Source organism: Apteryx mantelli, chromosome 28 (genome assembly GCF_036417845.1).
Source record: "Apteryx mantelli isolate bAptMan1 chromosome 28, bAptMan1.hap1, whole genome shotgun sequence".
NCBI lineage: Eukaryota > Metazoa > Chordata > Aves > Apterygiformes > Apterygidae > Apteryx > Apteryx mantelli.
The window spans coordinates 6,200,899-6,227,780 of NC_090005.1; the positions used below are offsets into that span (position 1 = coordinate 6,200,899).

General features: G+C 63.1%; 1 protein-coding gene across 1 annotated transcript; it reads right to left on the bottom strand.

Annotated features, from left to right (window-relative positions):
* Nucleotides 1-13,194: 13,194 nt before the first annotated feature.
* On the bottom strand, nucleotides 13,195-25,349 carry ADAM11 (ADAM metallopeptidase domain 11). The gene is made up of 26 exons (XM_067311814.1): nucleotides 25,110-25,349; nucleotides 23,186-23,382; nucleotides 20,390-20,466; nucleotides 20,110-20,176; nucleotides 18,842-18,927; nucleotides 18,642-18,708; nucleotides 18,403-18,463; nucleotides 18,211-18,278; nucleotides 17,818-17,892; nucleotides 17,649-17,720; nucleotides 17,417-17,583; nucleotides 17,241-17,325; nucleotides 17,065-17,155; nucleotides 16,882-16,933; nucleotides 16,640-16,739; nucleotides 16,386-16,457; nucleotides 16,213-16,305; nucleotides 15,990-16,070; nucleotides 15,859-15,909; nucleotides 15,697-15,760; nucleotides 15,456-15,555; nucleotides 15,186-15,305; nucleotides 14,937-15,105; nucleotides 14,736-14,850; nucleotides 14,406-14,496; nucleotides 13,195-13,705 (listed from the first exon to the last, which is right to left on the bottom strand). Exons 1-26 carry the CDS (start codon nucleotides 25,165-25,167, stop codon nucleotides 13,660-13,662), a joined length of 2,325 nt encoding a protein of 774 aa, XP_067167915.1. The 5' UTR covers nucleotides 25,168-25,349; the 3' UTR covers nucleotides 13,195-13,659.
* Between the last annotated feature and the right edge of the window lie 1,533 nt (nucleotides 25,350-26,882).

Below are 26,882 nucleotides of genomic sequence, written 5' to 3' on the forward strand. Positions count from 1 at the left end.
ATTTGACCTTGTTTACTATAATAAAGAGTTAGTTAGAAATCAACTGTGCTGTTTTGCATGTGAATTGCTCTTCAGTGACACGAACAATTGCGTTCAAAAAGAAAAATCCAAACTTTGGAAGTCAGACCTTGACTCATTAAAACCTTTTATCACTGAAATCTGCATTTACGCATACGAATGAGCATGCTGATATTGTCCGGTGACCTGTGCAGTGTTAGCTGGCCTGATTTAGCTGCGATTTTCAAAGGAACAGAAGGGAATTGGCTGCCCAGCTCCTTTTAAAAATTGCAGCTGAATGGCGCTCTGTTTTGCCGCCACAAAAGATAGCTTTTGTAAGCGTCCCCTGCTTTCCCCTCATTTAAAATTTTGCTTCAAAAATTGGAAGTAGGTATAAGGAGGCATTAACCGTTTTGCCATGTCGCATAGCTATGAGAAAGCCAAAAGTGAAATAGGTTGGGTGGGCAGAAGTTAGAATGAAAGGCTGTTTGTCCTTAAAGTGTCTCTATAGGCCTCTTCCTTCCGTCTCAGAATTAAAGAAAAAAAATAAAACCCAATGCTATAGGACTGAATTGCTTCTGGCTGCAGAGTATATTTTGTTTTGAACCTCTGCTCTGAGCACAACAGCAGAACTCGGCGATTTTGACGGAGGTAGGATCCAGCAGTGATAATTGTGTGTGCGTTTAAACCGCGATGGCGACTTGAGCCCCTGTCGCATCCTGAGCTCCCCGGTTGTCTGGTTGGTTACGTGCTTAGCCGTGCTTTAACCTGCGTTCCAGATAAGCCATCCAGCTCTGCAAACTGGGAGGCTGAAACTTAAGCGCTATCTCAGGAGCCGGTCTGGATAACGCTAGCTCGAGCCACGTGGCGCAGGTTCAAGTTCAGCGCTCTCGGGCAGCGATAACGGCGACGAGGCAGCGTAGGCTGCGTTCCTGCTGCTTGGCCTCTGCGGCTCCCGAAAGGCGCTTAAACTCATAGTTATCTTTAAGCATGTGATTATCTCTGCATGAGTCAATGCGACCAGCTACAGGCATCCAGTTAAGCATGTGCTTAAGTGTTTTAAAGTGTAGAACCCTTCATTTGGCAACAAATTTGCAGTCAGAAATTCTGAAATGCTTCAGGCATTTAACCGTAACCGAAAAAGGGAATGGCTGCAGCGTTCTTCCCTTGTGAAATCTGTTTGCTGCGAAATCACCTATTAGAAACCATCGTGTGATGGCTGTGCTTTATCTTGTGATCAGAAAACAGGACAGGGCTAGAAAATCGGAAGGTCTAAACCTGGATCTTAGGCAGTCACCCCAGGCTTGTTTCGGCTGCTGTTTGAGATGTCCTGGGGTGTTTTGCATGGCCTCCGGCTGCCGCTCCAAAAGGACGCGTCTCCCAAAGGTGTCGTGTCGCATCCGCTGGCCCTGTGCGGATGCCTTGAGTGCCTCAAGGCTTCTCGAAGGGTACGATACACCTACACGGGGGCAACTGAATTGATCCTTTGTGTCTCTTGGAAGATCCCTTAACGTTTCCACCTTGTCTTCCTTCGCTATAAAGCAAAGAGAACACAACCTGCTTCCTAACAGGTGTTGCGAGTACAAATTAGTAGTTTTACAGTTGGAAGAAAAGGTTGGGAGTTTAACATCAGACTAGCAATAAGCCTCCTGCTTTTAGTTTAGTTACAGCCTTGTAGCAACTCTGCAATTGTTGTAGCGCCATTTGTTAATAATTCAAGAATTCCTGAAAGCAGGTGCCTAACGTGCGAGTTAGGCGATTGCTGGCGGAAAGAGCTGTAATTGCGAGGCACACCTTTGCTCTCGTAGCATTTGCGGCGTGCTTCATTCCCGTGAATCAAATGTGCTACGCTTTGCACGTTGTGCAGCTACCGTGAAACGGTTCCGGAGAGACGGAGCCCTATGTGCGAGTTAAATGATGTTTTGCTGTTAGTAGTGTAACTATTACCTAATCCACCTTACTACAGCGACGGGGAAAGGAGCGCTAGGGCTTCAGCTGTGCTCTTCCAGGGCTCGCTGTTCATTTTCTCTCTATGAGTGGAAACTTAAATTGCCGGTTTATCACAGCTTGGAAAATGGCATTCTGCTTTCTGCAGAGCGACATTGTTGCTGTCATGTAAATTCCATGTCGGCGGATTAAAAAAAATCCATGCTTTCAAAGGGGGATTTTAAGGCGTGTGATTAATGCTAATCAGCAGTTACGCTCTAAGTTTCTACAGTTCAGATTTTGTCCCCTCCCCCTTTTATTTTTCTATTAATTGGGGTGTCCTGGTATTATTTGGCAAAATAAGCGTCTTGTTTGCTGACTGTGGCTCCAAGCCTGCTGCTTCCCCAGGAGCAGGATTGAGGCCACCGTGGCTGCATCTCAACTGGCTGGTGGTCTGACGCCACACTGTGCTCCCTAGTGTTTCTGCACCTAACCCTTGTTCAGAGCTGGTCGAAGCACCCTGATTTCGATCTGCCTTGTGGGCCTGGATTTCCTTTAGATGGAAATCAAGTTGGAGTTGCATACCCGGTTTCTCTAATCGGAGCCCCACGGCCACAGCGTGTCCCCAAGTCCGGGAGTTCGGGAGTGTTACTGAGCCCTGTAGTTCGAAATGATGCCGACCTACATATCTTTTGCAACAGGCTTTTTCGCGAGGTTAGTCTTGGCATTCAAATAGAAGTTATGATCCAGATCTCATGTGGTGAATGAGATTTTGTAAGTCAGCAAATAAACTAATAGTTTAGCTTTGGGTAAGTATTGGGGAAACGCAGGAATAGTTCATCATACTAACGTCTAAGCTTTTATTTTGCCTTTATGGAAATCCATGTTGTGACTTACGCAAGTTAATTTTTCTCTCTGAGTATTCCTTATCCCCAGAAATTCAGCACTTGGCTTAATGAATGTTTGTCAAATGTAAATATGTTTCGGGAGACTTATTCTAGGCTTTATACATCTTTTTCTGTAAACCTGAATTCAACTAAAAAAACACTATCCGAAAACTTTTTACAAATCCTGTTCTGTATGGAAAATATTTTTGGCAATACATTGATATTACCATAAATACTTACTGTATATCAGTATTTCTGAAGTTACCTTGTCACCTTTGGCTGTTATTCTCCTTGATTTTTTTTGTGCAGGGAAGAAGGTAAGGAGATTTGACCCGTGGTGTGTGAGTTTAAATGTGGTGATTGCAAGCTCTGAAACAAAATTCCTCTCTTGCTTTATATTGCCAATAGCAATATTTTTTTTTCTCGGATGCTCTTATAGCTACATTAAGTGATTTTTTTTTTTTTTGCTGCATGTATTCTTGTCTTATGCCACAAGTTAAGACTTCATGCACCAGATTTATCTTTTGAGTGTTTGCATTAGTTGGATTTACATCAGAGATCATAGTAAACACACTGGTGCGTGCACTGGTGAAAAGTTTTATGAAAAGTCTGTGAAAACGCCCTCTTGGACGTTAAACGCTATATTGCAAACAGCTATTACATGAGTGGTTTCAAAAGGAAGGAGAAGAGTCCCATGAAAACCCCATAACCACTGCTCAGATCAGCTCGATACCTGCTCGTAGCAGAAAAAGAAGCACCAGGAGAGAGGCTGCAACTGGACAGGAATCAAGTTCCCTTGAGTTTGCTCGGCCAAGCGCTGTGTTTCATTAATCAGTTCCCGCACTAACTGAAAGCCCGTGTGATGGGTGGTCCGTTCACAGGTAAGTCGGATATGTTAGAAACTGCATAAAGAGCAGCCTCTGTAAGAGGTCCAAACCTTTGGAATGAGTTGGTGTCCACTGAGCTAAGAGTGACCCTTCAGCACAGACTGGGCCCTTTATCTAACGTGTAAAGCATGAATCAAAAAACGCGGCTGATTAGTCAACCATATTTGGTAATAAACTTGTTAACGTTTCAAAAGCGCTTTGAAGAAGCTGTTGAAAAGTCAGTTTGATTACATCAGCTGCATGCTGAATCTCTATGGGCTCGTAGCTGGAACGCACTTAGCATGCAAGATTAACACATAGGTTCCCTGGGAACGTATGCATTTTCCATAAGCTTCATGAGTAAACAGAGAGCTTTGCTTGTATAGACACATGCCCTTGTTAATGCTCTTAAAATGAGGTGAAAGGAGTAACATGAAAACGGAGCGAAGTGCGACGGGGGTCTATCAAAATTTGGGGGTAGATTAATCTGATAACTTTTGTGATAAGGCAAATGATGCAGACAAGAAGTGTGATAAATATACGCTTTCCGGAGATCAGTCACTATCTTGTTACAGTGCTGCATAAGAAATTATTAGACCGGAGAAGATGGTTCTTACAAGACAGGTAAAGCGCATGGGAGCGACGCGGGATGTGATGTGAGGACACTGGGTAGAAGGGGCATTGCCAGGCTGGAGGGCTGAAGGAGCTGTGCTATTCATCTTTGAAGGAGCCTTCTTGGAACAGCTCTTCGTCGATATTTCCATTGACGTTCTTGGAGCAACTATCAAATGTACTGATGGAATTTGCTGATAGCGTGAAATTGGGAGGCACGTGTGAAGTTGGTAAAGGTTTGAAGACAGCAGCTGCTGCTGTCAGTGCTACAGAGTACTCGGACCGTGCCTTGACTAAGGGCTAATACAGCTAATATATTCTGTACTTCCTCCCAGGAAATGATGGAAAAATGGGTCAATTTTATTTTTTTCTTCTCATAAAGTTTGACCTGGGTGCACAGTATTGAACCTCTCAGAGCAAAACTGCTTGTTGCTGTAGAAATGTGTGCAGCCTTCCTCCATGTTTTGCCACCTTTCTTCAGCCCTCCAGCAGGTGCCCGTTGCCTTCAGGCAAACTAACGGGAAGTTCAGGACATCCCCAGGCCCATAAGATGGTGGTAACCAGAAGGGCTTCACAGAATCACAGAATGGTTGAGGTTGGAAGGGACCTCTGGAGATCATCTAGTCCAACCCCCCTGCTCAAGCAGGGTCACCTAGAGCATGTTGCACAGGATTGCCTCCAGGCGGGTTTTGAATATCTCCAGAGAAGGAGACTCTACAACCTCTCTGGGCAACCTGTTCCAGTGCTCTGTCACCCTCACAGTGAAGAAGTTTCTTTTCATGTTCATGTGGAGGACATTCATAGTATGGCTGGGCAGCTGCTGAGCGGAGATGCCAGATCACGTGGCAGCAGCTCTTCAGGCCCACCAGTAAGCACCTGTGGTCTGCCAGGGGGTGTGCATTGGAGGACACGCGGCCAGGAGCCTTGCTGAGATAAGAGACTGGTTTAAAATAAGAGAACAGATGTAATTGCATCAAATAGAAAATGAGTTTATTGAATGAAACACGGGGGGCACAGCGCAGGTAGATGTTTTGCCTCTGTGCGTAGAACATGAATGCGATCCACCTGGTGCTGTTCAAATGTGCGGTAGCTGCAGCTCCAGTGAGGTGGAGATCTTTGCCGCTACTTGCATTGCGATAGTACCTAGGTGCTGCAGGGAAGACCGGGGTCCATAGCACAATATAGGTATAAAACGAGATGCTTCCCTTTGCCATAAACCTCAGAGGTGTGCAGCTGGAGGACAAGCGGGGAGGCTTTAGGAGTTGGTTCACGCAGAACATGGCATTTCCAAGAGGCCTCAAGCTTCCTTGAAGTTTCCTTCACCAGCGTGGCTGTTAGATCCCAGTGACCCCAAACATTTCTCCCTTGAATCTTGGGAGAGGTTCAGGAGACAGATGTTCGTTTGGGAGAGCGGTTCATGGCTAGACCATCATGGCAAGGGACTAGTTCAGAGTAAACCACAAGGCCGTGAAAGGAGAATTCTGGTTTAAATCAGCGGCTCTGAAATCTGGTTTCTCGCCACCTATTTCCTTTTCTTGCTGACTAGCTGGTTGTAGCAGCAGTGTTACATAAGGACCTGTTTGGGGAAAAAAAAGTTATCATCCCTCTGCAGTCATGCTTTTTTTGCATTTTTCTATTTCTATGCGTGCTCTTATGAAAGAAAAAAAAAAAAGAGGAAATCCTGGTTAAGAAAGAAGATGCTCAGAAAAATGACAGTACTCGGCGCAGAGGTAAGGAGACAATTACATAACTGACCTGACCTGGAGTGCCGCGATACTGCAGAGAGGAGCTCTGAGATCTTTGGGAGCTTGAGAGACTTGAAAGCTCGTTTTATAAATTGCTGTTTTGTACTTACGAATTAACATTCGCGAGATTAGGAGGAAACGCTGGCGAGAACAGGAAACGGAGCCTTTTCTTTGCTGAATCGAGCTGGCTTCTGACAATCTCTGACCTGCAGTTACTACAGTTTAGCATAAGGTAGGGATGATTTCGCATCCAACTTGCGATTGCACGTAGGGGTCGGGGAGACGTGGGGCCCAACGCGCCGTGTACTGCGCAGACGCCTGTGATGGCCAGGACCTATGGATTATATGGTTCAGCACCTGTCATCTATCCATGACCTGCCGGTGCTGACGAGGTGAAATGGGCCCACTGGCTATTCGCAATTAAAATTTTGCTGACCTGAATTTGAACCGCTGAGCTGTAAAACGGGCTGCGCCTACCGTACGCCCGCGATCGCAGAAGCGGTCAGCCGGCGTTCTGTGTCAGGCCTGGAGCTGCCTCGGCTGCTTGTGGGTTAAGCTTACCGGCAGCAGCAACGGGGACCGAGGCGTTCGGAGGACTTCTCGTAGAGAAGAGCAGCGAGGCTGGACCATGCCTGCAATGCCATAATCTTTGAGCTGGAAAAGACCTATAAGGCAATGCAGCCAGCAGAAGATTGCTTCCAAAAGGAAATTTGACATTTTTTTGCACAGTCTAGTCATAACAGGCTCAAGGAACTGGGTTTCCCCCCATTTCCTCCAGGATATTCACAACCCCACCAGAGCTGGCAGCTGCACGGCCTCACCAAAGAAGAGCAGAGCCTTCAACCATGCTTTCGGACCACCGTGTGTGTTCTGGGCTAGCAGAAATCCCTCCCGTTTCACTCCAGTTGCTAATCCCCAGACGGGATGCCTGGTCACTGCAACCTGTCGTGGGCATGGAGCCACGGCAAACATTTGCCGAGATTCCCGTAGCCCCTGCGGGCCAATCCGTTTCCAGCCAGCACACGCTGGAGCGACCAGCTTGACCTCCCTGAATCCTGCCGGTTCACCTGACGCTCGAGGCACCTCTTTTGCAGACGTGTCCTTCTTAGCAAGCCCTGGGCGGCCGAAAATGCGGATGGTCCCCTCCTCCCCCCCCAGTTTCCAATTGGCGTGTGGCGCTGGAATGCTGTTTGGACTGATGGCATCGTGCAAGAGGCTCAGAGTGCCGGCTGCTTGGAGACATCGCCGCTTTCCCCCAAACTGCCTCTTTCCTGTGCTGTGTTTCTCGTTTCCAGCTGGAGCCTAATTAGCGAAATTCCCACAGCAGGTGAGACAAAGCTGGGATCTGCATCGCCTGCTCCGTTTTGCCGGTTACTGGCTGTTTGCCTGCAGAATTCCTCCGTGGTCACGTGGACCTTTCCCATGGCAGAATCTCCTTAAAATCTTTGTACCAAATAAGAGCAACACGGATCATACGGACTCAGGCAGCCCTTGTGCCGCTTATCAGAGGGAGAACGGCTGAAGACCACACTGAGTCCCAGCACCGGCCGTGCCGTGCAGCAACGGGCTTTGGGGGAGACTCAGAGCAGGCTTTTCCCATCCTATCTCGCTCTTTCTGGCTCTCTGGGCATCAATTTCCCACCGGAAAAAAAGCGATAACGCAGCCAAAGGAGGCTGCATCATCTTCCAGAGTATAAAGCCTCTGGAGCGGAAAGTGCCTGGTGCTCCGCGGTGTGGGTGCAGCCTGCATGGCCTCTCCCGGGGGTTTTCGGGCAAGACCGGAGCGCTGCAGGCGGGGAGAGGTGGCAGATGGTCACCTTCTGCGCAAGTGGGGACGGAAGCGAAGGTTTTGCTGCCTGTAAAACGTGCGTCTTGCTTTGTGCTCGGAACGAAACCTCTCCGGCTATTTGCTGTAGCCGCGCGGGTCGTCGGTGACTCCTGTCGGTGCGAACGGAGATACCTGAGCGGCGCTCGGGATGGCCCAGGCTGCGATCGTGCCAGCTGATGTGTTAAGCAGCCGCCTCTAACGCGGCGGTTGTGTCCCGGCTCCCGCTTGCGCGGCGCTGCGAAGACGGCGGCAGCTTCTCTCTCGAGTGAAGAGCTGTGATTGATCGCTGGGGCTCCATCTGCGTGCCGGAGCCGAGCCTCCCCTGTCCTACTTTGAAACGAGGGCACCGCTTCTCAGCCGGGTGCTGCGCGCGAAGCTGGGATTTAGGGTGGTGTTTCCTTTTGCCTGCGGTTTATTCCCAAAAGGAATAAATCTCCCCTTCAGGATGACGTTTCCCCCTTTCATTCCACGCGGCAGCTTTGCCTCCTGCCCATCTCACGTCTCCCTCTGGTCTTGAACGCTGACCTGAACACCCGGCTGGCTTCCTTATCGCTAGGGGAGCCGAAAAATCGATTCTGCCCCGTGCCTGGGACATCCCTGAGGATTTTCTTCCCCTCGTGCACCCTAAAAGAAAGATCTGCCTCGCTCGATTATGGTTAAGAAAAAAAATCACGGCCAGATGGTCGGCCGTATCTTCTGGACCCGAAAGAGCAGAGATTTTCTAGGTTCAAGAGTTTCCCGTTATGTAATGGTACAGACACGCAGGAGGCTGGAGAAGATTCATGATTATTATTATTTTTTTAACTAATAATGAGGGTTTTGTGGGGTGGTTTTTTGTTTTTTTTTTTTTTTGGTCCTTCAAGGAGTCTTGTGATTGGCAGGAGCCGCCCTGGGACTTATTAGCTGCTCATCGCCGTTGTCAGCCGAAAGACAGGCAAACAAGACTTCGATATATTTATTTATTTTTTAACCCTCCACAGCAACAGCCGCCAGGAGAAACGTCCCTCCGGCAGCCCCAGGACGTCGCTCCTAACCTAAAAGGCAGCCGGAGCCCTTTGCGATGGGGCTCGGCCGGGGGCGAGAGGTGGACGTGCTCCCCGACCCGCCTGGGCCGTGGAGCGGATCCGGGGCGGCGATACGACTTCGAGGCCTCTTTTTGCCCTCCTGACCCCGGCGGCCCCGAATAACTTAACGTTCAAAAACCGGCTGTGCGTCTGGACTATCTCTAACGTACTCGGCGCTGGCATATCTAGCCACCAGCCCAAAATAGCTCCTCCAAGATGATGCTCAATTGTCGCTGGTGGCTAAAATCCCTATGGAGCGTAAGGAGGTCTCCTGCGTCCCCGGCAGAGAGGAGGGAAGGACCCCGTTCCTCTCAGTCTGCGGAGCATTCATCCTCTCCGAGTGCTGGCCATGGGAGCCCAAGGACATGTGGGATGGTATCACCTGGGAGCTGGAAGCGGATCCCTCTCACCGGCACCCTTTGCTTGGAGGCCTGGAGGAGCTGGTCCCAAAGCCGGGTGCCCTGGAGCTCCCGCCGCACCCTGCGTGGAGGGGGAGAGAGGCCAAGGGTGATGGTTGCTTGGTGCCTGCGACCAGCACTCCGACGCCGAAGGATGCCGGCGATGGTGCAGCCGGCTCCTCGGCAGCTCCCTCTGGCCCTGGCCCTCCCTGCTCCCGTGAGTGCTGCAGCGGCGGAGGCCCCTCCTGGCTCTCATCTCCCTGCCGATCCGCGCTGCTGCCTGGCAGCGTCTTCCCGACCCCCTGTTGCCTCCTGAAAGGCTGTAGCTGAAGGGGACGGAGCGAGTGGGTGATGGTTATTGCTTTAATAAGACGGGCTCGACGCTTCCAAACCCGGGAGCGAGGCTCCCGCGCTGCCGCGGCCTGGATTTCCCCCCTGCACCCACGGGCCTTCCCCGGCACCCCCAGCCCCTATCCTTTTATTTTGGAAAAGCCGGAGCTGAAAATCACCTTGCTGCAAAGCAGCGCCCTTCCAAGCAGGCAAAATCGCCGTTATTCCAGGGTGGCAGCTAGCGTGAGCCGGGCGCCACCTCGGCTGCAGAAACGCGTTTGGCCCGGTCGCGGAGCGATCGCCCTGCGGCAAAGCCGGCCGCGTTCGCGCCTTCCCGAGGCCCCGGGCGGCCGCGCTGCGTTTCTTGCCGCTGGGAAATGCTCGTGTCTATGGAAAGTCCCCGTCGCATGCGGGAGGGACTGCGACGGGCCGGATCCCCATCGGCGCTGCTCCCTCCGGGGCCCTGCCGAGCGCTTTGTGCCCCCAACGCTGCTGATTTTACAGTCAACGGTCCCTGAGGCCGGGGTGGGGGGGGAACATGCGGCAGCCCCCTCCCAGGCCTGCACCTCTTGCCCCATCCCTCAGCGGGGGACAAGGCCACTGGGCGCTTGTGGCCTGGGAGCCCCCGGGAGCATCCCCGGCTGCCGGCACCATCCCACCGTCCGGCGCAGGCGGTGCGGACAGGGGTGGCCCTCTCGTGGCCGGCGTGCCGAGGAGCCGGGCCCCGATCCTGGAGGAGAAGGTGCCTGGCCTGGTGGCCCGGTCACCCTCGCCAGCTGGGAAGCCAAGCAGGAGCCACCCCAGCCCCGGGGATGGCTGGTGTCCCTGGGAAAGGACAGGGACCGGCCTGGGTGTCACACTAGGGAGGCAGAGGAAATTTGGGCAGAAAAAGGGCTGGCGCCGCCGGAGCGATTCCCACCCTCTCCCCGGCTGGCGGCAGGTGCTGGAGAAAGGCGGGAAGGGGGCAAATTTTCAAAGTCTTTATTGTAAATAAAGTCTGCAACATTGCAGGAGGCTTCCCGGGGGCTGGATCCGGGGGGGGGGGGGGGGGGGGGTTTGGGTGGGGGCGAGCGAGGCGGCCGGCAGCCTCGGCCCCGCGGCCGCGGGCTCCCCGCCGGGGTCCAGCCCGAGGGCCAGCGCGTGCAAAGCGGGCGTGCGACCACGACACGATGTGCGGGCGTTCGGGGGGGGGGGGGGGGGGGGCAGCAAGGCCGAAATCCGGCAGAGCCGGACTCCAGCCCGGCTGCGGGCGGTAGCGAAGAGCAAGGCATTGCGTTATGGCGAGGCGGCTGCCGGTGAATTAACGGCATTTTTGGGGGGGGGGGGGGGGGCGAGGATCCCCCCAACCCCGGCCGCTGCTGCAACCTAGGACCAGGCCTTTCGGCTCATCCCGCTTCGGGATTTGGCTTTTCTTGGCCCTGGAAAGCCCCGGCAGATCCGCCAGCCCTCCCCCTGCGCGCGAAAGGGGAGCCGCGGCGCCGAAGGCACCACGTGGCTGCGTAGCATTAAAATCCATGGTGGGGGGGGTGGAAAAAAAATAAATAAAAAATTTTTTAAAAAGCTCCCGCTGCCCCCAAAGCAGTGACAACCGTGGCGTCTCGCTGGGAAACAAGCAGCAAAGGGGGGGGGGGGGGCATGGCCTGCGCTGGGTCCTTGTCCCCCCCCCGGCTGGAGGGAGGCGGGTGAGCGCCGGGGCCCCCCCAGCACCCATGAGCAGCGTGATGCAGCCCTGGCTCCACGGGGACCGGGAGAGCAGAATGATGTCCCCCCCCCCCAAACCCATGCCCCCTCCCCCGCAAGGGGACCAGTGGTGGCCCTGATGGCTATGGGGACAGTGACCGAGCCAGACCCCCCACCCGCCAAGTGCAGTCGCCCCCTCGATGGTCCTGGTGATGCCCAACCCAGCACCCAGTTGATACGGCACGTAGGAGGCCATGCCAGCGCGGTGACAAGCCACCCGCTTCCCTTCCTGCCCCCGTGTCACCCCTCCTGACACGAGCAGCAGGGCCTGGGGACGGCGCTGGGGCACCCGGCTGGTCCTGGTGCACGGGTCGGTCCCTGCGTGCAGAGCTGCAGCCTTGGCCTCGGTGGCTGGTAGCCAGCCCGGGGCACGGTGCGTGGGGCTGGGGACGGGGACGGGGCTCCGAGCGCTCAGGTCCAGGCACAGCTGTCAGGGCAGTGGTTAGTGCTTCAACCAGCACGTCTTGAGCACCCATGGGTGCTACGGAGCTCCTGGCAGGGCGGTCGGCGTTCCTGGTGACCCCCAACTGATCTCCTGAGTCCATCCTCCAAACACCAGGCACCCACCAGCCATGTGGCCACCCGCTGTGTCCCCATCCAGCCCGCAGTCTCCTCCCCAAGCGGCCCCGCGGTGGACAGAGGGACATCTCACCCCCCCCCCTTTGGGTGCTGGGTGCCCCTCCAAAATGCTGAGTATCACCGGTGCTGCAAGGGGCCACCGCAGCCCCCCGTGCTCCCTGGTGCCATGGTTTAGGTGGCCACCCCACGCAGGCATCATGCGCCCACCAGCCTGCCATGGGGGTGGGGGGGGCGACACGTGCCACCAGCCCGCCATGGGGACCGGGGTGACGTGTGCCGCTGGCCTGCCACGGGCACCAAGCTCGCCCCGCGCCGCAGCAGAAACCCCGGCAAGAAGCTGCCGCCTGCCTCCCCCCCCCGCGGCCCCCAGGCGCCCAGCACCCACACGGGCACCGGAGGGGGGCCCCGACCCAGCGCGGGTGATCCGGCCCCGCCACTCGGGGTGCAAGAGCCGGGGTGGGCAGGCGAGCTGGGCACCCAGGGGTGCCGGCACCCGCGGCCGAAGCAGCTGGGCCACACGGTGGGTGCAGAGCTGGTGGCCCCACACTTGGGGGGGGGGGGGGGGCTGCCGTTGGGGACATCAGGGCTGCAAATTTGTGCGGCGCAGCCCCAACCGCCGGAGATGGAGGTGGGGGGGGGGGGGTAGGGGACGCAGCCCCCCCCACGGCACAGGGGGCAGAGGCAGCGTCCGAGGTTGGGGGGGGGGGGGGGGCCCCAATCCTGCCCTGGGGGGGGGGGGGGTGAGGGCCTGGTGCCAAGCTGGAGGACGGTTGGGGGAGCCGATCGGGGGGGACCCCAGCACCCACCGTGGGACACCGGCCCGGGGGGAGGGAAGGGTGGGGGGTGCAGGCTCCCAGGGCTCAGCCCCGCTCCGGCCCCGCGCGGGGTTGGGGACAGGGGGGACGGTTACATTCGTCGCGTTGCCGTGAATTTAAAAACAAACAAAACGACGCCCAAGGCCGGGCCGGGCGCAGGCCGGACCCCATGCGGCCGCTCCGGCCTTCCTCGGCGGCGCCGGCCGCTCTCCTCCTCCTCCTCCTCCGGAAGACTCTCGCCGCCGGCCGGGGCCCGGCTTAAGCGCTGGCGGGTTTGGCAGCGGGCGCGAAGGCGGAGGGGCCGAGCGAGGCGCCGGGGCCGGGCGGGTGCCCGCTTAGGCCCCCCCGGACCTGCAACACAGAAGCGAGGTGGAAAGGGGGGGGGGGGTTAGCGCCGGGGCGGGGGGGGCCGCGACGGGGGGCTGCCGAGCCGAAAAGAGCCCAGGCCGCAGCCACCGCCATGGGGGAGCCCGCGAGGCCCCGGCGCCCCGCTGGCTCTGTTCGGCTTTCTCCGGGGAAGACGAAGCAGCGGGGCCACAGAGACGGACACAGCACACGGGGCGGCCGGACACACAGCGACAGGACACGGGGACGGGCCCGGGCGCCGGCAGGCGGAGGCAGCTCCCGGCGGAGGCGCGAGGCCCAGCCGCAACCGGCCCGGGAGTCCAGCCCCCGGTGGCAGCGGTGGCGGCAGTGGGTCCTGTCCCCTCGCGCTCGCTCCGGCGGCGCCCGGCTCCCACGCAGCCGCCCTGCCCGCGCCGCGGACGCAGGCGGATCCGGCGTCGGAGCGGCCGGGGTCCCCGACAATGGTGATGGTGAGGAGGAGACGACAGGGGGAGGATGGAGGTGGACGGCAGACGGGGACGGGGTGGCTACACGCCCTGCTGAGCCGGGTCGTACCTTCCTCTCCGGATATTCCTTGGCAGGGGGGCGGCACGGGAAGAGGGGGGAAGGGAGGAAGGGGACAGAGGGAGAGAGAGAAAAGGAGCGTTAGCGCCGAGCCCGGGTGCCCCCAGCCCCTCGTGACCCGGCTTGGGGGGGGCAAAGCCCCGCGGCCCCTTTGCGCCCGGCCTGGCACCACCGAGGCCGGTGGCTCCTGCCACCCACCCAAACCGGTGACAGGTGGGGTGACGATGGCAGAGGCCTGGCGCGCTCGGTGCCCGTCCCCGGGGTGATGCCCGTGCAGGGGCAGGAGCACGCTGGGGCCATGCAGCCCCGGCACCCGGGGGGGGCTCCCCCCACTCCGGGGGGCGGCCAGCGTGGCCCTGCGGACGCGGGAAGGACCTGGGCCAGCGTGGAGGAGACGTGCAGGCAGGGACCAGGCCCTCGCATCCTCCACGAGCTCAGTGCCCAGGGGCTCGCGGGGAAGGGGGGGGGGGCAGGAGGTGCCGTCCCCCTCTTTGCTCCCAGCTGCGGCCCCGATAACCAAGCAAAGAGGCTCCGGGCGGCTCGGTCCGCCGGATGCCAGGAGGGAGCCCGGGGAAGGGGTCCTGGCCCCAGGTCCTTGCCCCTGGTGTGGGAGGCTACAGCCAGCCCTGGTGCTGGAGAAAGGAGGAGGAGGAGGAGGAGGAGGAGGAGGAGGAGGAGGAGGAGGAAGAGGCATGCGGCGTTTGCTTACTTAAATCCCCAGCCAGTCCCCCCTAGGACTATGGCAGCCACCAGCACGGCCCCAGCTATGGAGCCGATAATGATATTGGTGCCGCTGGGACCTGTGACAAAGGGGACAGGGAGGAGAGGACGGGGACACACATCAGTGGTGGTGGGGGGGACATGGACCCCCAAGGGTGGCACTGGGGCCGACCGAGTGCCCTGGGATTGGGAGCGTGTGGGGGGGGGGGGACAGAGCCGGGCGCCATCCAGCTGTGCCCAGCTGTGCCCGCCAGCTGCAGAGCCGCGGAGGGGCCGGGCAGGACCCCCCCCACCGCCACCACCGCCGCCGCGCACAGACCCTTGTATCGCTCCGTCTCGCCCGTGGGCTTCGGCTCGGGGATGGGGTCGTACACGCTGCAGTCCTTGCCCGTCCACTCGGGCTGGCAGATGCACTTGCCCTCGTTGCTGCAGACCTGGGGGGGGGGACGAAGGGGCTCAGCGCCCAGCGCCCCCCCCCCCACCCCCAAACCCCCCCCCCCAAGGCGCTCCCGCGACTCACCCCGTGGTCAAAGCAGATCTTCCCGTCCCAGCTGCCGGGACAGGAGCTGAAGTTAAAGGCCGACACTGGAAGGCATTTGTGGTCAAGACACAGCATGCTGGGTCCGCAGGGCGTGCCGTCCTCCACGTAGCTCAGGTCCGAGCCGTCCACCAGCTGCACGTGGCCCCCCCTGCGGCAGCGCGGTGGCATGGGGAGCCCCGCCGGCGCCACGGCCGAGCCGCGGCCGTCCCCGTCCCCCCCCCCCCCGACCTGCAGTCCACGTAGCGGTTTTGATGGAAGAAGGTCATGGTGGCGATCTCGCCGCTGAGCTCGCCCAGCCGGGGCGCCCCGGTGATGTTGGCGCACAGGAGGAAGCCGCAGAGGACGTCCCTGCAAGGCACGCGCGCGCGGCGCTGGCGTCCCGGTCCCCAGCGCGCCACGAGCCCCGAGGGAGGCGGGAAAGGCAGGGGAGGCCCGGCGGGGTCTGCAGAGGGGGGGGACGGTGCCGGGGCCACGGGGAACGGCGCTGGGGCCACTCACTGCTTGTTGCACTGCATCCAGCCCAGGCCCTCGCGCCCGCAGTTGCCCCTCTCGGTCCCTTCCACGTTGAGCTTCTCGTAGCAGAACCGCTCTGCCGAGCCTGGGGGAGGGGGGAGAAAAAACCCCAAATCAAACCAAAACGCAAAAAAAAAGAGAGGCATCACCCAGGGTTTTCTTCCCCCACCACGGGTGAACCCAGCGCCCGGCGGCGCCGTCCCGTGGCCGCCGTGCCACGACTTACCGCGACCCCACAGCGCGTTGCACTGCCGGTCTCGGGTTTTGCAGCGGCCGCCGTAACATCGGCCCTGGGGAGCAGGGAGGAAGATGACGGCAAAGCCGGCGCGGGGAGCACGGCTAAGGGGAGTCGGGGGGGCGCCCGGACGCCCCGCCGGGACCGACTCACCTGCTCGTTCTCGCAGAAGTAGCCATCCAGCTTGTGGAGGTTGGGGGGACACTGCAGGGCAGGACGAGAGGACGGGGTGACGCCGCCTGCGCCCCGCTCTGTCCCCCCCCCCCCCCGGCAGCCCGGCTCACCTGGCTGGAGTCGCCGGTGCAGGTCTCGGGAATGTCGCACTCGTTCACGGCCTCCCGGCAGGAGACGCCGCGCGGCTCGTACTGCAAAAAAGAAAGAAAAGAAGGGAAAAAAAAAAAAAGGAAAGAAAAAAAAGAAAAGGGCGGGTGGAGACGTCGGGGGGGCCCGCGGCGGCGGCGGTGGCGCGGAGCCCGGCCCGGCCCCCCCGGCGTGTCCCCCCCGCACCTTGCAGCCTTTGCAGCACAGCCCGTCGCTGCACATGGCGTCGTGGGTCAGCGTGCACTTCTTGCAGCAGTTGCCGCCGCTCCTGGCGCATTCCTGCCAAAGCCGCCGGCCGTGAATCCGAGGGCTGCCGTCACCCCGCCGCCGGCAAAGCCCTTCCCGGCCCGAGGGCTCACCGCCAGCGAGCCGCAGTCGCACTCCTCGCCCGCCTCCACGAAGCCATTGCCGCACTCCGGCGGGTCCAACAACTGGCAGCGAGGGAAGGAGCAAAGCTGCAGCGAGGAGTCCGGAGCCGCGGGGCACCGTCAAGAGCTTCGGGTCCCCGGGCACGGCAGGGACCCGTTTTGCAACGCGGGTGCTGGGTTCAGGACCACCCCGAGCGACCCCTCAAATGGCCCTGCGTCCCTCCCGGGGCTCGAAGGCCTCCTACCTTCAGGGGCTTGTTGAAGAGGCAGCTGCCGCCGCCGTCCTGCAGGAACTGGTTGTACTCGTCGATGCTGCAGCGGGAGAACTTGCGCGGGAGGTAGTAGCTGGGGGACGGACGGGAGGTGACAAGGTGACGCCCCGCTCGGACCCGGCCGGCCCCGACCCTCCCGGGTGGCATCCTTAAACCCTGCCGAGCGCATCCCGTGCATACGTCCCCACCATGGGCAGCGTGACGCCGGCGCTCACCCCGTGTCCTCCATGATGCAGCCCAGCCAGGAGTCCGGGCACCGGCAGTCGCCTGCGGGGAGAGGAGAGGCGAGGCGCTGGCGGGGAGCCGGTGGCCCCGGTGCCCCTCGCCGGGGGCACCCACCCGCGCGCGCTCCCCCCACCCGCCGCGGCACCCGGGACGCCGGGACGGCGCGCGGCTACCTGCCGAGCTGCGGTGCTTGTTCCACATCATGCCCACGTTCTGCCCCAGCGTCTGCGCCAGCGTCACCGCCATGGCGGCCACGTTGCCGTACTGCGCGGGAGGGAAGCCAGGCTCAGCGGCGCCGCTGTCACCACCGTCACCGTGGGCCCCGGCGTCCGGCGGGCCCAGCACCCACCTCGTTGACTCCGCCGCCGCGGGCGGGCGAGCAGATGCCCCCCACGAAGGCAGTGCCGCTGCGGCTGCTCTGGAACGTCCGGCCCCTGCGAGGATGAGGAAGGCAGAGCTGGAGGAGGCCACCACCACCACCGCTGGGGTCACCCCAGCACGTGGCCCGGCCGCGGGGACGCTCACGAGAAGAGGTGGACGGTGTCGCTCGGTTCCGGCACGGCCTCCTTGCGGTACTTCATGAACTCGGCGAGCGTCCCCAGCGAGTCCTCCTCCACGCGGATCCGGTCCTCCGAGGCCCACGTCTCCATGGCCACCAGGACGATGCGCGTGTTGAGCTGCTCCTTGTAGATCTGCGGAGGGGACGTGTGAGCCCGCCGGCCCCCCGCGCCGCCGCCGCCACCGTGCCGCCGCTCACCATGTCGGCCAGGTTCACCACGGACTTGGCGAAGTTGCTGGTGAGCACCACGGACTTGCGGAGCTGCAGGAACTGGAAGGGAACGGGAAGGGTGGGGGGGGGGGTTGGCGAGGGAGCGCCGGGGCGAGGTGGCCCCTGCTCCCCCCCCTTCCCGGGCCACCGCGCTTACCAGCTGATGGTCGTTCACCACCGCCAGCTCGATGTACTTGGTCTCGCTGTGCACCGTGTGCTGCGCTCGCCGCACCTGCGAGCGGCGGCCGACGGATGAGCCGGGCACCCACGGTCCCCGGCATCCTGCCGCCGCGCGCCCGGCCCCGTGCAGCCCTGCTTCCGCAGACGGAGCAACGGGTGTTTTTTCCCACCCTGGGGCGGCTTTGGGAAGCGGCTCGCCGCCACGGAGTGGGGAACCCCCCCCCCCAAAACTAGGTTGCTCGGATGCTGCACGGAGCATCGTGCCGCCGGCGCCCCGGGGCCGCTGGCACCCAAGGGCGTCAGCCGCGCTGCGGTGGGAGCTGCGCCCCGCCAACGGGTCCCCGGCGCCCCGCTGCCCTCGCCTGCCTACCTGCCGCCGCCGCCGCGGCTTCGGGGAACCGCCGGCGCCGCCGCGGCCGAGCGCGGCCCAGAGGCAGCCTGGAGGTGGGAAGGGAGAGGCAGCTCGCGGGGCAGCTCCGGGAAACCAGCGGGCCGGCCATCCGGAGCGAAGCCCGGCTCCGATCCGGAGGCGACGCCTCGCCGCGGGCCGCCCCCGGCTCACCTGGCTCGGAGCAGCTGGGGCCGCGCCGGGACGCCCGCCGGATCACGTGCGGTCCGAGGCCCTGGCGTTGAGCGGGGAGGAAGAGGAAGGTCACAAACGTCCCCCCCCCCCCACGCCGGACTCGATTTGCAGCGCCGCGGCTGCCCGCGGGGAAACCGAGGCCGGAGGGGGGGGAGTTGGCGGCAGCCGGGCATGAAGCCCACGGCGGCGGCGGCGTCACCCGCCGGGCGGGCGCTCACCTGCCCGCGCTCGGCGCCGGCGCGCGGCTCGATCAGGTAGGTGGCCCTGCCATCCGAGAAGACGCCGCTGCGAGGGAAGCGGGGACGGGTGAGAGGGCGCAGCCGGGCGCAGCCACCCCCCGGAGGCGACGCCGATCCTCGGCGCCGGGGGGGGGGAAAATAGCCACCGGCGGCCCCCGCCCGCCCGCCGCCGTACTCACTGCAGGCCCTGGCAGCTGGAGAGCGCCGCGAAGGAGCCCGGCTGGCCGCGCACGGTGCCCTGGTAGTAGCAGTGCTCCCCCGTGCCCTGCGCGACAGCGGACGGGCCGAGGCCCGCTGCAGCCTGCCGGGGCCGCAGGACGCCTGGGCCCGGCTCCCGCTGAGAACCCCCCCCCCCCAAAACCGCTTTGGCACGGCACCACGAGCCGCTGGCGACCGCAAAGCCGACGCCGCCCGTCTGCCGCCGCGCCGGTTGCGCCCCAAATCCAGGCCGGATCCTTCCTTTTCCCCCCATCCGCCGCCGTAACGCCGGGAGGCCCCATCCTGCACCCAGGGGCACCCACCGGCTGCAAGGCGCCCACCTGCCGGGCTCCCCCCCCCCCCAGCGCATCCGCACGCGCCTCCTGAATCCCCCTTCCCGCTCCGGCTCTATTTATAGCCGGCTTCGGCGCGTGGCTCAGCGCCGGCCCGGGCGCCCAGCGCCGCCGCCGGCCCCCTCCTCGCCCGCAGCGCGCGAGGTCGGCGCGCGCCCGCCGTTACTGCTGCTCTACTTTCAAGGGCCGCCTTCGCGCCGAGAGCTGCGGCACGGGCAGGGCCGCCGGGAGCCGCCGGAGAGGAGCTATTTATGGAAAACCCATTCATCTTTTTCGCGCCGCCGCCGCTGCCCGAGCCGCTCGGCCTGCTGCCCCCCCCTCCCTCCCCGGGGACGCGGCTGCGGGGTCCCTGCCAGCCTCCCGCCCTGGAAAACCGCGGCGGCCGGCTGAGCCCCCCCCTCCGAGCCAGCACATCCTGACCCCACTGCCGCTTTCCGGGGAGACGCTTATTCCTGGTCTGGGAGAGTCGAGGGCTGGCTCGGAGCTGGCCGGAGCCACGTCGGTGGTGGCACCGGCCCCGGGTGCATGCAGCCCCCTGTGTCACCCAGCCCACGTGGTCCCCCCCCCCCCCGGGCGAGGGGACGGCGAGAGCCCAGCCGGGGCTTGCAACGAGGCAGGATGGGTCCCGCTGCAGCTCCGGCACGTCCCGACCCGCAGCAACAGGGCTCCCTCCTCCCAGCCGGCGTTCCCGATCCGGCGACTGGGGAGCGATCCGGGGAGCCCCTCGCGCCAGCACCCGCGGGACACGGGGGGGCCCCACCTCGCCTGGCCCCCAGCAGCCAGCGCGAGGCCGCCGCGGCCTCTCGCCTCCGATGGCGAACCGGCCGCGAGCCGACGGTCCGAAGCGCGGCGCCGCCGGCTCGGAGCTCGCGTCCCGCCGCGCCGCCCGCCTTTACCGTGCTGCGGCTGCCGTTGCCGCCGGCGCCGACGTGCCGCTCCACGTAGCGCGAGGCCAGGAGGTGGCTGCGGGGAACGGCGGCCGGCTGAGCGAGGCCGAGTCCCACTTCAGGGACCCGAGCCGCCCCCCCGGACCTGCCACCGGCTCCTCTGACACCCCCTCCCATCGCCGGAGCTGGGATGGCTCCAAAGGGCTCCGTGAAATCCGTCTGTCCCCCCCCGGCCCAACACAGAGCCCCTTTTCCCCTCCCCGGCGGGGCACCCGGCGGCGACACTCACTGGTTCAGCTCCAGGTCCAGGGTGAAGGCCGAGCCGAAGGCGCGCACGAGGAAGCTCACCCGCGCCAGATGCGCCGCCTGCAAGAAAACGGGAGCCCCGGTGAGGCCGAAGCTCCCCACCGCTGCGACGGGCGGCCCGGAAAGGCGCCGAGCCGCTAAATCGCCGAGCGTTGCGGCAACGGGGCCGAGCGGCCTCCGCTTTCCGTCGGGAGCCTGCGAAAGCCCTGGCTCCGGGTCAGGAAGCGGCGCCGAAGCCTTAGACGGCGCCGTGGGAAATTTTGCCTGTTTTTTCCCCGGCTCCTGCTGACCACAACCATCAGCTCCCAAAAACCCAGCGGCCGGGTGCTCCGGGGCCTGCTTTGCACCAGGGAAAGAGCTGACGGATCCTAATGTGCCCTACCTGGTTTTGGGGTTAAATCCTGTTGCAATCACTAAAAAAAGAACCCATCCCGCCCGGAGGGGTTTCGCAAGGCAGCGCCCAGCGGGAAGAGCAGCCCAGCGGCCCCATCGCGAGCCGCCGAGCCAGCGCAGGGACCACGGGGTCACGCCAGCAGCTTAAAATGATCACAGATCTGGTCTACATTCAAGAAAAATTAAAGCCAGTTTAGCTCCTCGAGCTTGGTCCCGGCCCGGCTGCTCCAGTGGAAGAGGGACAGGAGCGTGGGAACAGGGAGGGGGAAAAGGGACTTGATATCGCAAAGCCACGTCCGAATTCGCAGCTAGCCCGAAACTGCTGGCGGCACCGATGCTCCTGTCGCTCAGCGGGATCCGGCTCCCCCCCCCCCGCCCCCGCCGAGGCCGCGAGCGTCTCCCGGCCAGAAACGTCCCCCCCCTCGCGACGGCCCCGCTTCGGCCTCCGGCGCCCGTCCGCGCGAGACCTTGAGCGCGCCGGGGCCTGGCACCGAGCCTGACGAGCGACTCGCCGCCGGCTTGAGTCACCGAGACCGGCCTCGGCTGGCGCCCGGAGCTGATGCGGCCGTTTCTGCTTTTCGCTCGGAAAAAAAGGGGGAAAAAAATAAAAATAAAATTCCCCAGACCCTAAATGTAGACACTTGTGGGCTCTGAAGGCGCTTCTGCAATTAAAAAAACCAAAAAACCCCTCAGTTTAAAAGCAATTGCTATTTTTTGGCCTAAAACTGCTCCCTCACCATGGCCTGAACCGCACGCGGTTTTGGCAGAGCCGGGAGCGCATCAGCGTTTCGGAGCTACGGCACCGGCCCATCGTCGCATCTTTTTAACGCGCCGCATCGCCGCTCGGCGCCCGCCGCAGCTCTGCGGCCACCCCGCAACGCCCCGGGCTCGCGAATCCCCGCTCGGAGCCGCGGGACCTGCCAAAAAAACCCCCGCGCGCCGGCTTGCGAGACGGGTGATGGAGATCGGCGGCGGCGGGAGCAGCATGGGAATCGCCCTCTCCGGGCCTCCCCATGCTCCCCGGGGACCCGCTCGGCTGCGGCATCCTGGCATCCCTGCACTCGCGACCCAACGGGAGCACGACCCACAAGACACCCTTTTCCTGCATTTTTTTTTGGGGGGGGGGGGGAGAAGGTACCATTTCGCCAGCTCTGAATCCAAAAGCCGCGGCCGCAGCGCGTGCCGGCGCTCCTCGGCTGGCTGGCGACGGCCCACCGGTGCCCGAGCGGCCGCGAGCCTCCGCGCCGCCTCCTGCCCGCCGGGCGGTGGGGAAAGCCGGGGGCCAAAATTAATTAATATTAACGTACCGCTGCCCGGCCGAGGAAGCGGCTCCGGTTTAGGCGGTGCGGGAAAGCGGGGGGCCCTAAATACCACTGCCAGCACGAGGCTGCTGCCGAGGACGAGCCCCCCCGGGAAGGGCCGCGGGCCACCGCGGGAGGCGTTTTGCCGGCCGGCTCCGGCCCGAGGACGGTTTCCCCGCTCTGCTCGGGGCCGGGATGTCCCAAGCGGTGGCGATGGCCCAAGCTCGCTTTGGAGGTCCCGTGGGGACAGAAAGCCTCTCCGGCCACCGGCTCCCAGCCCCGCGGGCTCACCGGCACCCTGGGATCATACAGCCGGGGACCTCGGACAGGCGGCGGATCCAGGCGCCCTGCGGCGGCACTTCCCGACAGCCGCTCGTTTAATGCATCCTCGCGGTCGCGAGGTTTTACTTAGCGCCAAGCTTAAATCACCTTGGCCGCAATTTAAGGCCATTATTTCTTCTTTTAGCCGGCGAGGATGCGGGGGAATCGATGAGCGCTGCTCTCGCCGCAGCCTCTCGGAAAGCCGCCCCTCGAGGGACGCGGCTCTGCCCCCCGCCCCGCCGCGGCCGCACCGGCTCCCCGAAACGCAGCCAGTCCCCCCCCAAGGGCTGGCCCAAGCCTGGGCAAAAACCGAGGAGGTGGCTAGAGCCTGGAAAAGCCGGGAAAGTCGGCGCCGGTACCGGCTCGGTGGGTGACCTCGGCGGTGCCGGGTTCGGGGGGACGCCGAGGCCCGATGGGGACGGAGCGGTGGCCGCGGCAGGGGCAGCTTGCGGCACCGGCGCCTTCTCCGGCGCCCGAACCGCCGGGAGCCCGTGCATTATGCATGAGCCCTGCCGGCGCATTCCCGGTGAATCTCCCTCAACGCCCGCACGCGGACCTCCGGCACCGAGGCTTAATGGCATCCATTAGGGGCCCCCGGCCGGTGCTGCCTGCGAGGAGCCGGCCGGCCCCTGGAAACGGCGTCTCCGGCGTGGGTGGCGCGCTAGGGACACCAGCCCCGGCGCCTGGGGACCCGTCCGCCCGCCCTGCAGTCCCGGGGCCGCGGCCTGAAAGAGAGCGGAGGTGGGGGGACGCGGTTCACTTACAGGGCCTCCTCCTCCTCCTCCTCTAGGCTCATTCCTGACCCTGGTGTCCAGCTGCTGCTTCTGGACTTCGCCTCCTGAGCTCTGCCCCACTAACCTGCTGGGGTGGGTGATTTGGGCCACGAGCCGCCCGTCCTGCCATCCGGCCCGCGGGAACCTCCGCTGCAGAGCGCCGGCGCGCACGGCTGCCGTGGCGGGACCTGCGGGCGAGGAGAGGTGGCCGGTGGGGGCCGGGATGGTGGCACGGCGTGTAGGGGACGGCTGGGGGATGAGGAGGGCTGGTATGGGGGCCTGTCCTGGAAGGGATGGCTGGGGGACGTGATGGGGACCCAGGTGTGGTGGCATGGCATGTAGGGGATGGCCGGGGGACGAGGAAGACTGGTACAGGGGTCTGTCCTGGAGGGGACAACTAGGGGACATGATGGGGACCCAGGCATGGTGACATGGCACATAGGGGATGGCTGGGGGATGTGGAGGCCTGGTACGGGGGCCTGTCCCAGAGGAGATGGCTGGGGGATGTGATGGGGACCCAGGTATGATGGTGCAGCCAGGAAGGGACAGCTGGGGGATGTGGCGGGCTGATCCAGGGGCCTGTCCTGGAGCAGATGGACAAGGGACATCACGGGGACCCAGGTATGGTGGCATGGGCTGGAGGGGATGGCCAGGGACATGATGGGGACCCAGGTACGATGGTGTGGCCAGGAAGGGATGGCTAGGGGATGTGGATGGCTGATATGGGGGCCTGTCCTGGAGGGGACAGCTGGGGACCCAGGTATGGTGGCACAACCCAGAGGAGATGGCCAGGACACGATGGGGACCCAGGTATGACAGCACAGCCTGGAGGGGATGGCTGGGGGACGTGGAGGGCTGGTATGGGGGTGTGTCCCGGAGGGATGAATGGGGGACATGGGGGGACCCAGGTATGGCAGCACAACCCAGAGGGGACGTGGAGTGTCATTTTGGGGGCACATCCCTTAGGGGACGGCTGGGGGCCACCCAGGGACCCTGGAGAGGATGGCCAGGGGACGTGGAGGGCCAGTATGGAGGCACGTCCCAGAGCGGACGGCTTGGGGACACGGGGGGACCCAGGTGCAGTGTTGTGCCCCAGAAAGGACACCCGAGGACCCAGGTAGGGCAGCGCATCCTGGAGGGGACACCCAGGGGACACAGTCAGCTGGTATGAGGACACATGCCAACGGGGGCACCTGGGGACTCAGAGGGCCTCAGGTAGGGCGCTGTGCCCCAGAGGGGACACCCGGGGACACGAGGCACCCAAGTATAGCAGCACATTGTAGAGGGGACACCCGGGGTACTGGTATGGGGACACGTCCTGGAGGGGACACCCAGGTGTGTGTCCCCTGGAGGACACACACAGGTGCAGTGCTGTGTCCCCGAGGGGACACCCAGGGGCCACGGGGGGGGGGGGGGGGACGGGACGACACCAGGGCAGAGCAGTGCAGACACCCAGGGGACTGGTGTGGGGACACATGCCGGAGGGGACACCCCGGGGACACGGGGGGGGGGGTGGGGGGCTGGTGTGAGGACATGTCCCGGAGGGGTGGCATCAGGGGACACAGGTGCAGCGCTGTGTCGCGGAGGGGACCAAGGTGGGGCGCTGCTTCCCCCCCCCCCCCGCCCCCCAGGACGGCACCGCGTCCCCGCGGGCACCGGCGGCAGCTGCAGCCCGGGGCCCCGACGGCGGCGCCCCCGGGGCAACCGGGACCGGGGCCGGGGGGGGGGGGGGGGGAGCGGGCGCCCCGGGGCGGCGGGGACGGGGGGGGGGCGCCGGGGGCGGCGCTGCCGCCGGGGCCGCTGCGGGGCGGCGCTGCAGAAAAATGTGTCGATGCAGCAAAAAAGCCCGCAGCGGCGGCGGCGGCGGCGCCGGTAAACGGCGCGGGGGGGGGGGGGGGGGGGAGCGAGCACCTACCTGCCCCGGGCGTGAGCCAGAGGAGAGCGGCGAGCAGCCAGCTCCGCAGGGGGCTCATGGCTCCCTCATAATCCTACCGCGGCGGCTGCCGGGGTCGACCGGGACCGGCGGCTACCGGGACCGGGGGCTGCCGAGGCCGGGGACCGCGTTGCCCTTGCTGCTGCTGCTGCTGCTGCTGCTGCTTCCTCCTCCTCCTCCTCCTCCGCCGCCGCGGGCCGGGCATGGGCGGCGGCGCGGCGCTGCCGGAGCTGCCGCCGAACGAGCGAGCGAGCGAGCGGGCAGCGACCGGCCGCGGGGGCACGTGAGCGCCGCCCCCGCCACCTGCCCGCGCACTGCACCGGCCCCGGCGGCGCCGCCCCTCCGCCGGCCCCGGTGGCGGCACCGCCCCGCGCCCGCCCCCGGCGCCCGCCCGCCCCGCCCGCCCCGCGCCCCGGCTGCCGCAGCGCCGCTCGCGCCCGCCTGCCGCAGCGCCGCCGCCGCCACCGGCACCGCCACCGGGACCCCCGGCCAGCGGCGGCAGCGGTACCGCGGCCCCCCGCGCGTGCCAAACCCGCCCAGCCGGTACCAAGCCCCCAGCCGACACCAAGGTCCCCGGCAGGTACCGAGCGCCCAACCGGCACTGCGTCCCTGCCGGTACCGGGTCCCCAGGCGTTTTGCTGCCGCGGCGCATCAGGCCGTGGGTGCCCGTGGGCCACGCTGGAGTCTTCCCCCGGGGGACGCGGGCAGCGACACGGGGCTGATTTCGTCTCTCCGTCGTGGTTTGGGTCTCCGGGAATGGCGGGGTGGACAGAGGCTCCGGCACGTGGTGGCTTTGACCTTGCTGGATGAGTTTGGCAGAGGGAGATGGGGCTGGAGACCGGACGGAGACAAGGCTGCAATGCAGGTCCAAGGTCCATCCAGGGGACAGGGCTGCAGACAAGCTACCTACACTGTAGGTGTGCGGAGATGGGACAGGAGACAGAATCACAGGACCACTGAGGTTGGAAGGGACCTCTGGACATCATCTAGTCTAACCCCCCTCCTTGAAGCAGGGTCCACTAGAGCAGGTTGGACTGTGTCCAGTCACGTTCTGAACATCTCCGAGGATGGAGACTCCACAAGCTCTCTGGGCAACCAGTGTTTGACCGCAGGAAGACAAGCACACCTACGGCACAGCCCAGGGAAGCGCTGGGTGGCCAGGCTTAAACAGAGCTCCTGGGCCTACATGGGCAGAGGTGGGGAGCCCCGGGGGAAATAAGGCATATTGGTGCCCTCAGGGTGCTGAGGGTTGTCTAAGAGGTCAGCTCTGGTGGGGACAAGGCAATCGCAGAGCACAGAGCTCAACGGCATTGCAGGGAGGCCCTGATGGTCTCTGAGCCTGGGCATCACACGCGTGCTCTGCCCGCAGCCAGCTCCCACCACAGGAACCAGGCTCTCCCAGGTGGCTGAGCCATGACGTGGGAGCAAGGGTGCTCCATGAGAAAGCATGCCACAAAATGCAGCATCTCTGCAAAGGTGACCATCAAAGGGTCCAACTCATGCCATTCCTGATGACCTGGGCAGGGGGAGCTGGGCTGGTGGGACATCTGCTGCCTGGCTAGGGGTGAAACCACACCTGGGAGGACCAGGTCTCTCCCTGGGAGCTGGGTGCTCAGTCCATGGGTCCTCGTTCAATCTGGAGTGCCCTTAAGTTTGTAGCTGTCATATACACAAGACAGAGGTACCAAGACACGTTTCTGGCTGCTCATCAACTCCTGACCAGCAGGATCAGCTGGATGCAGGATCCTTCCTGAC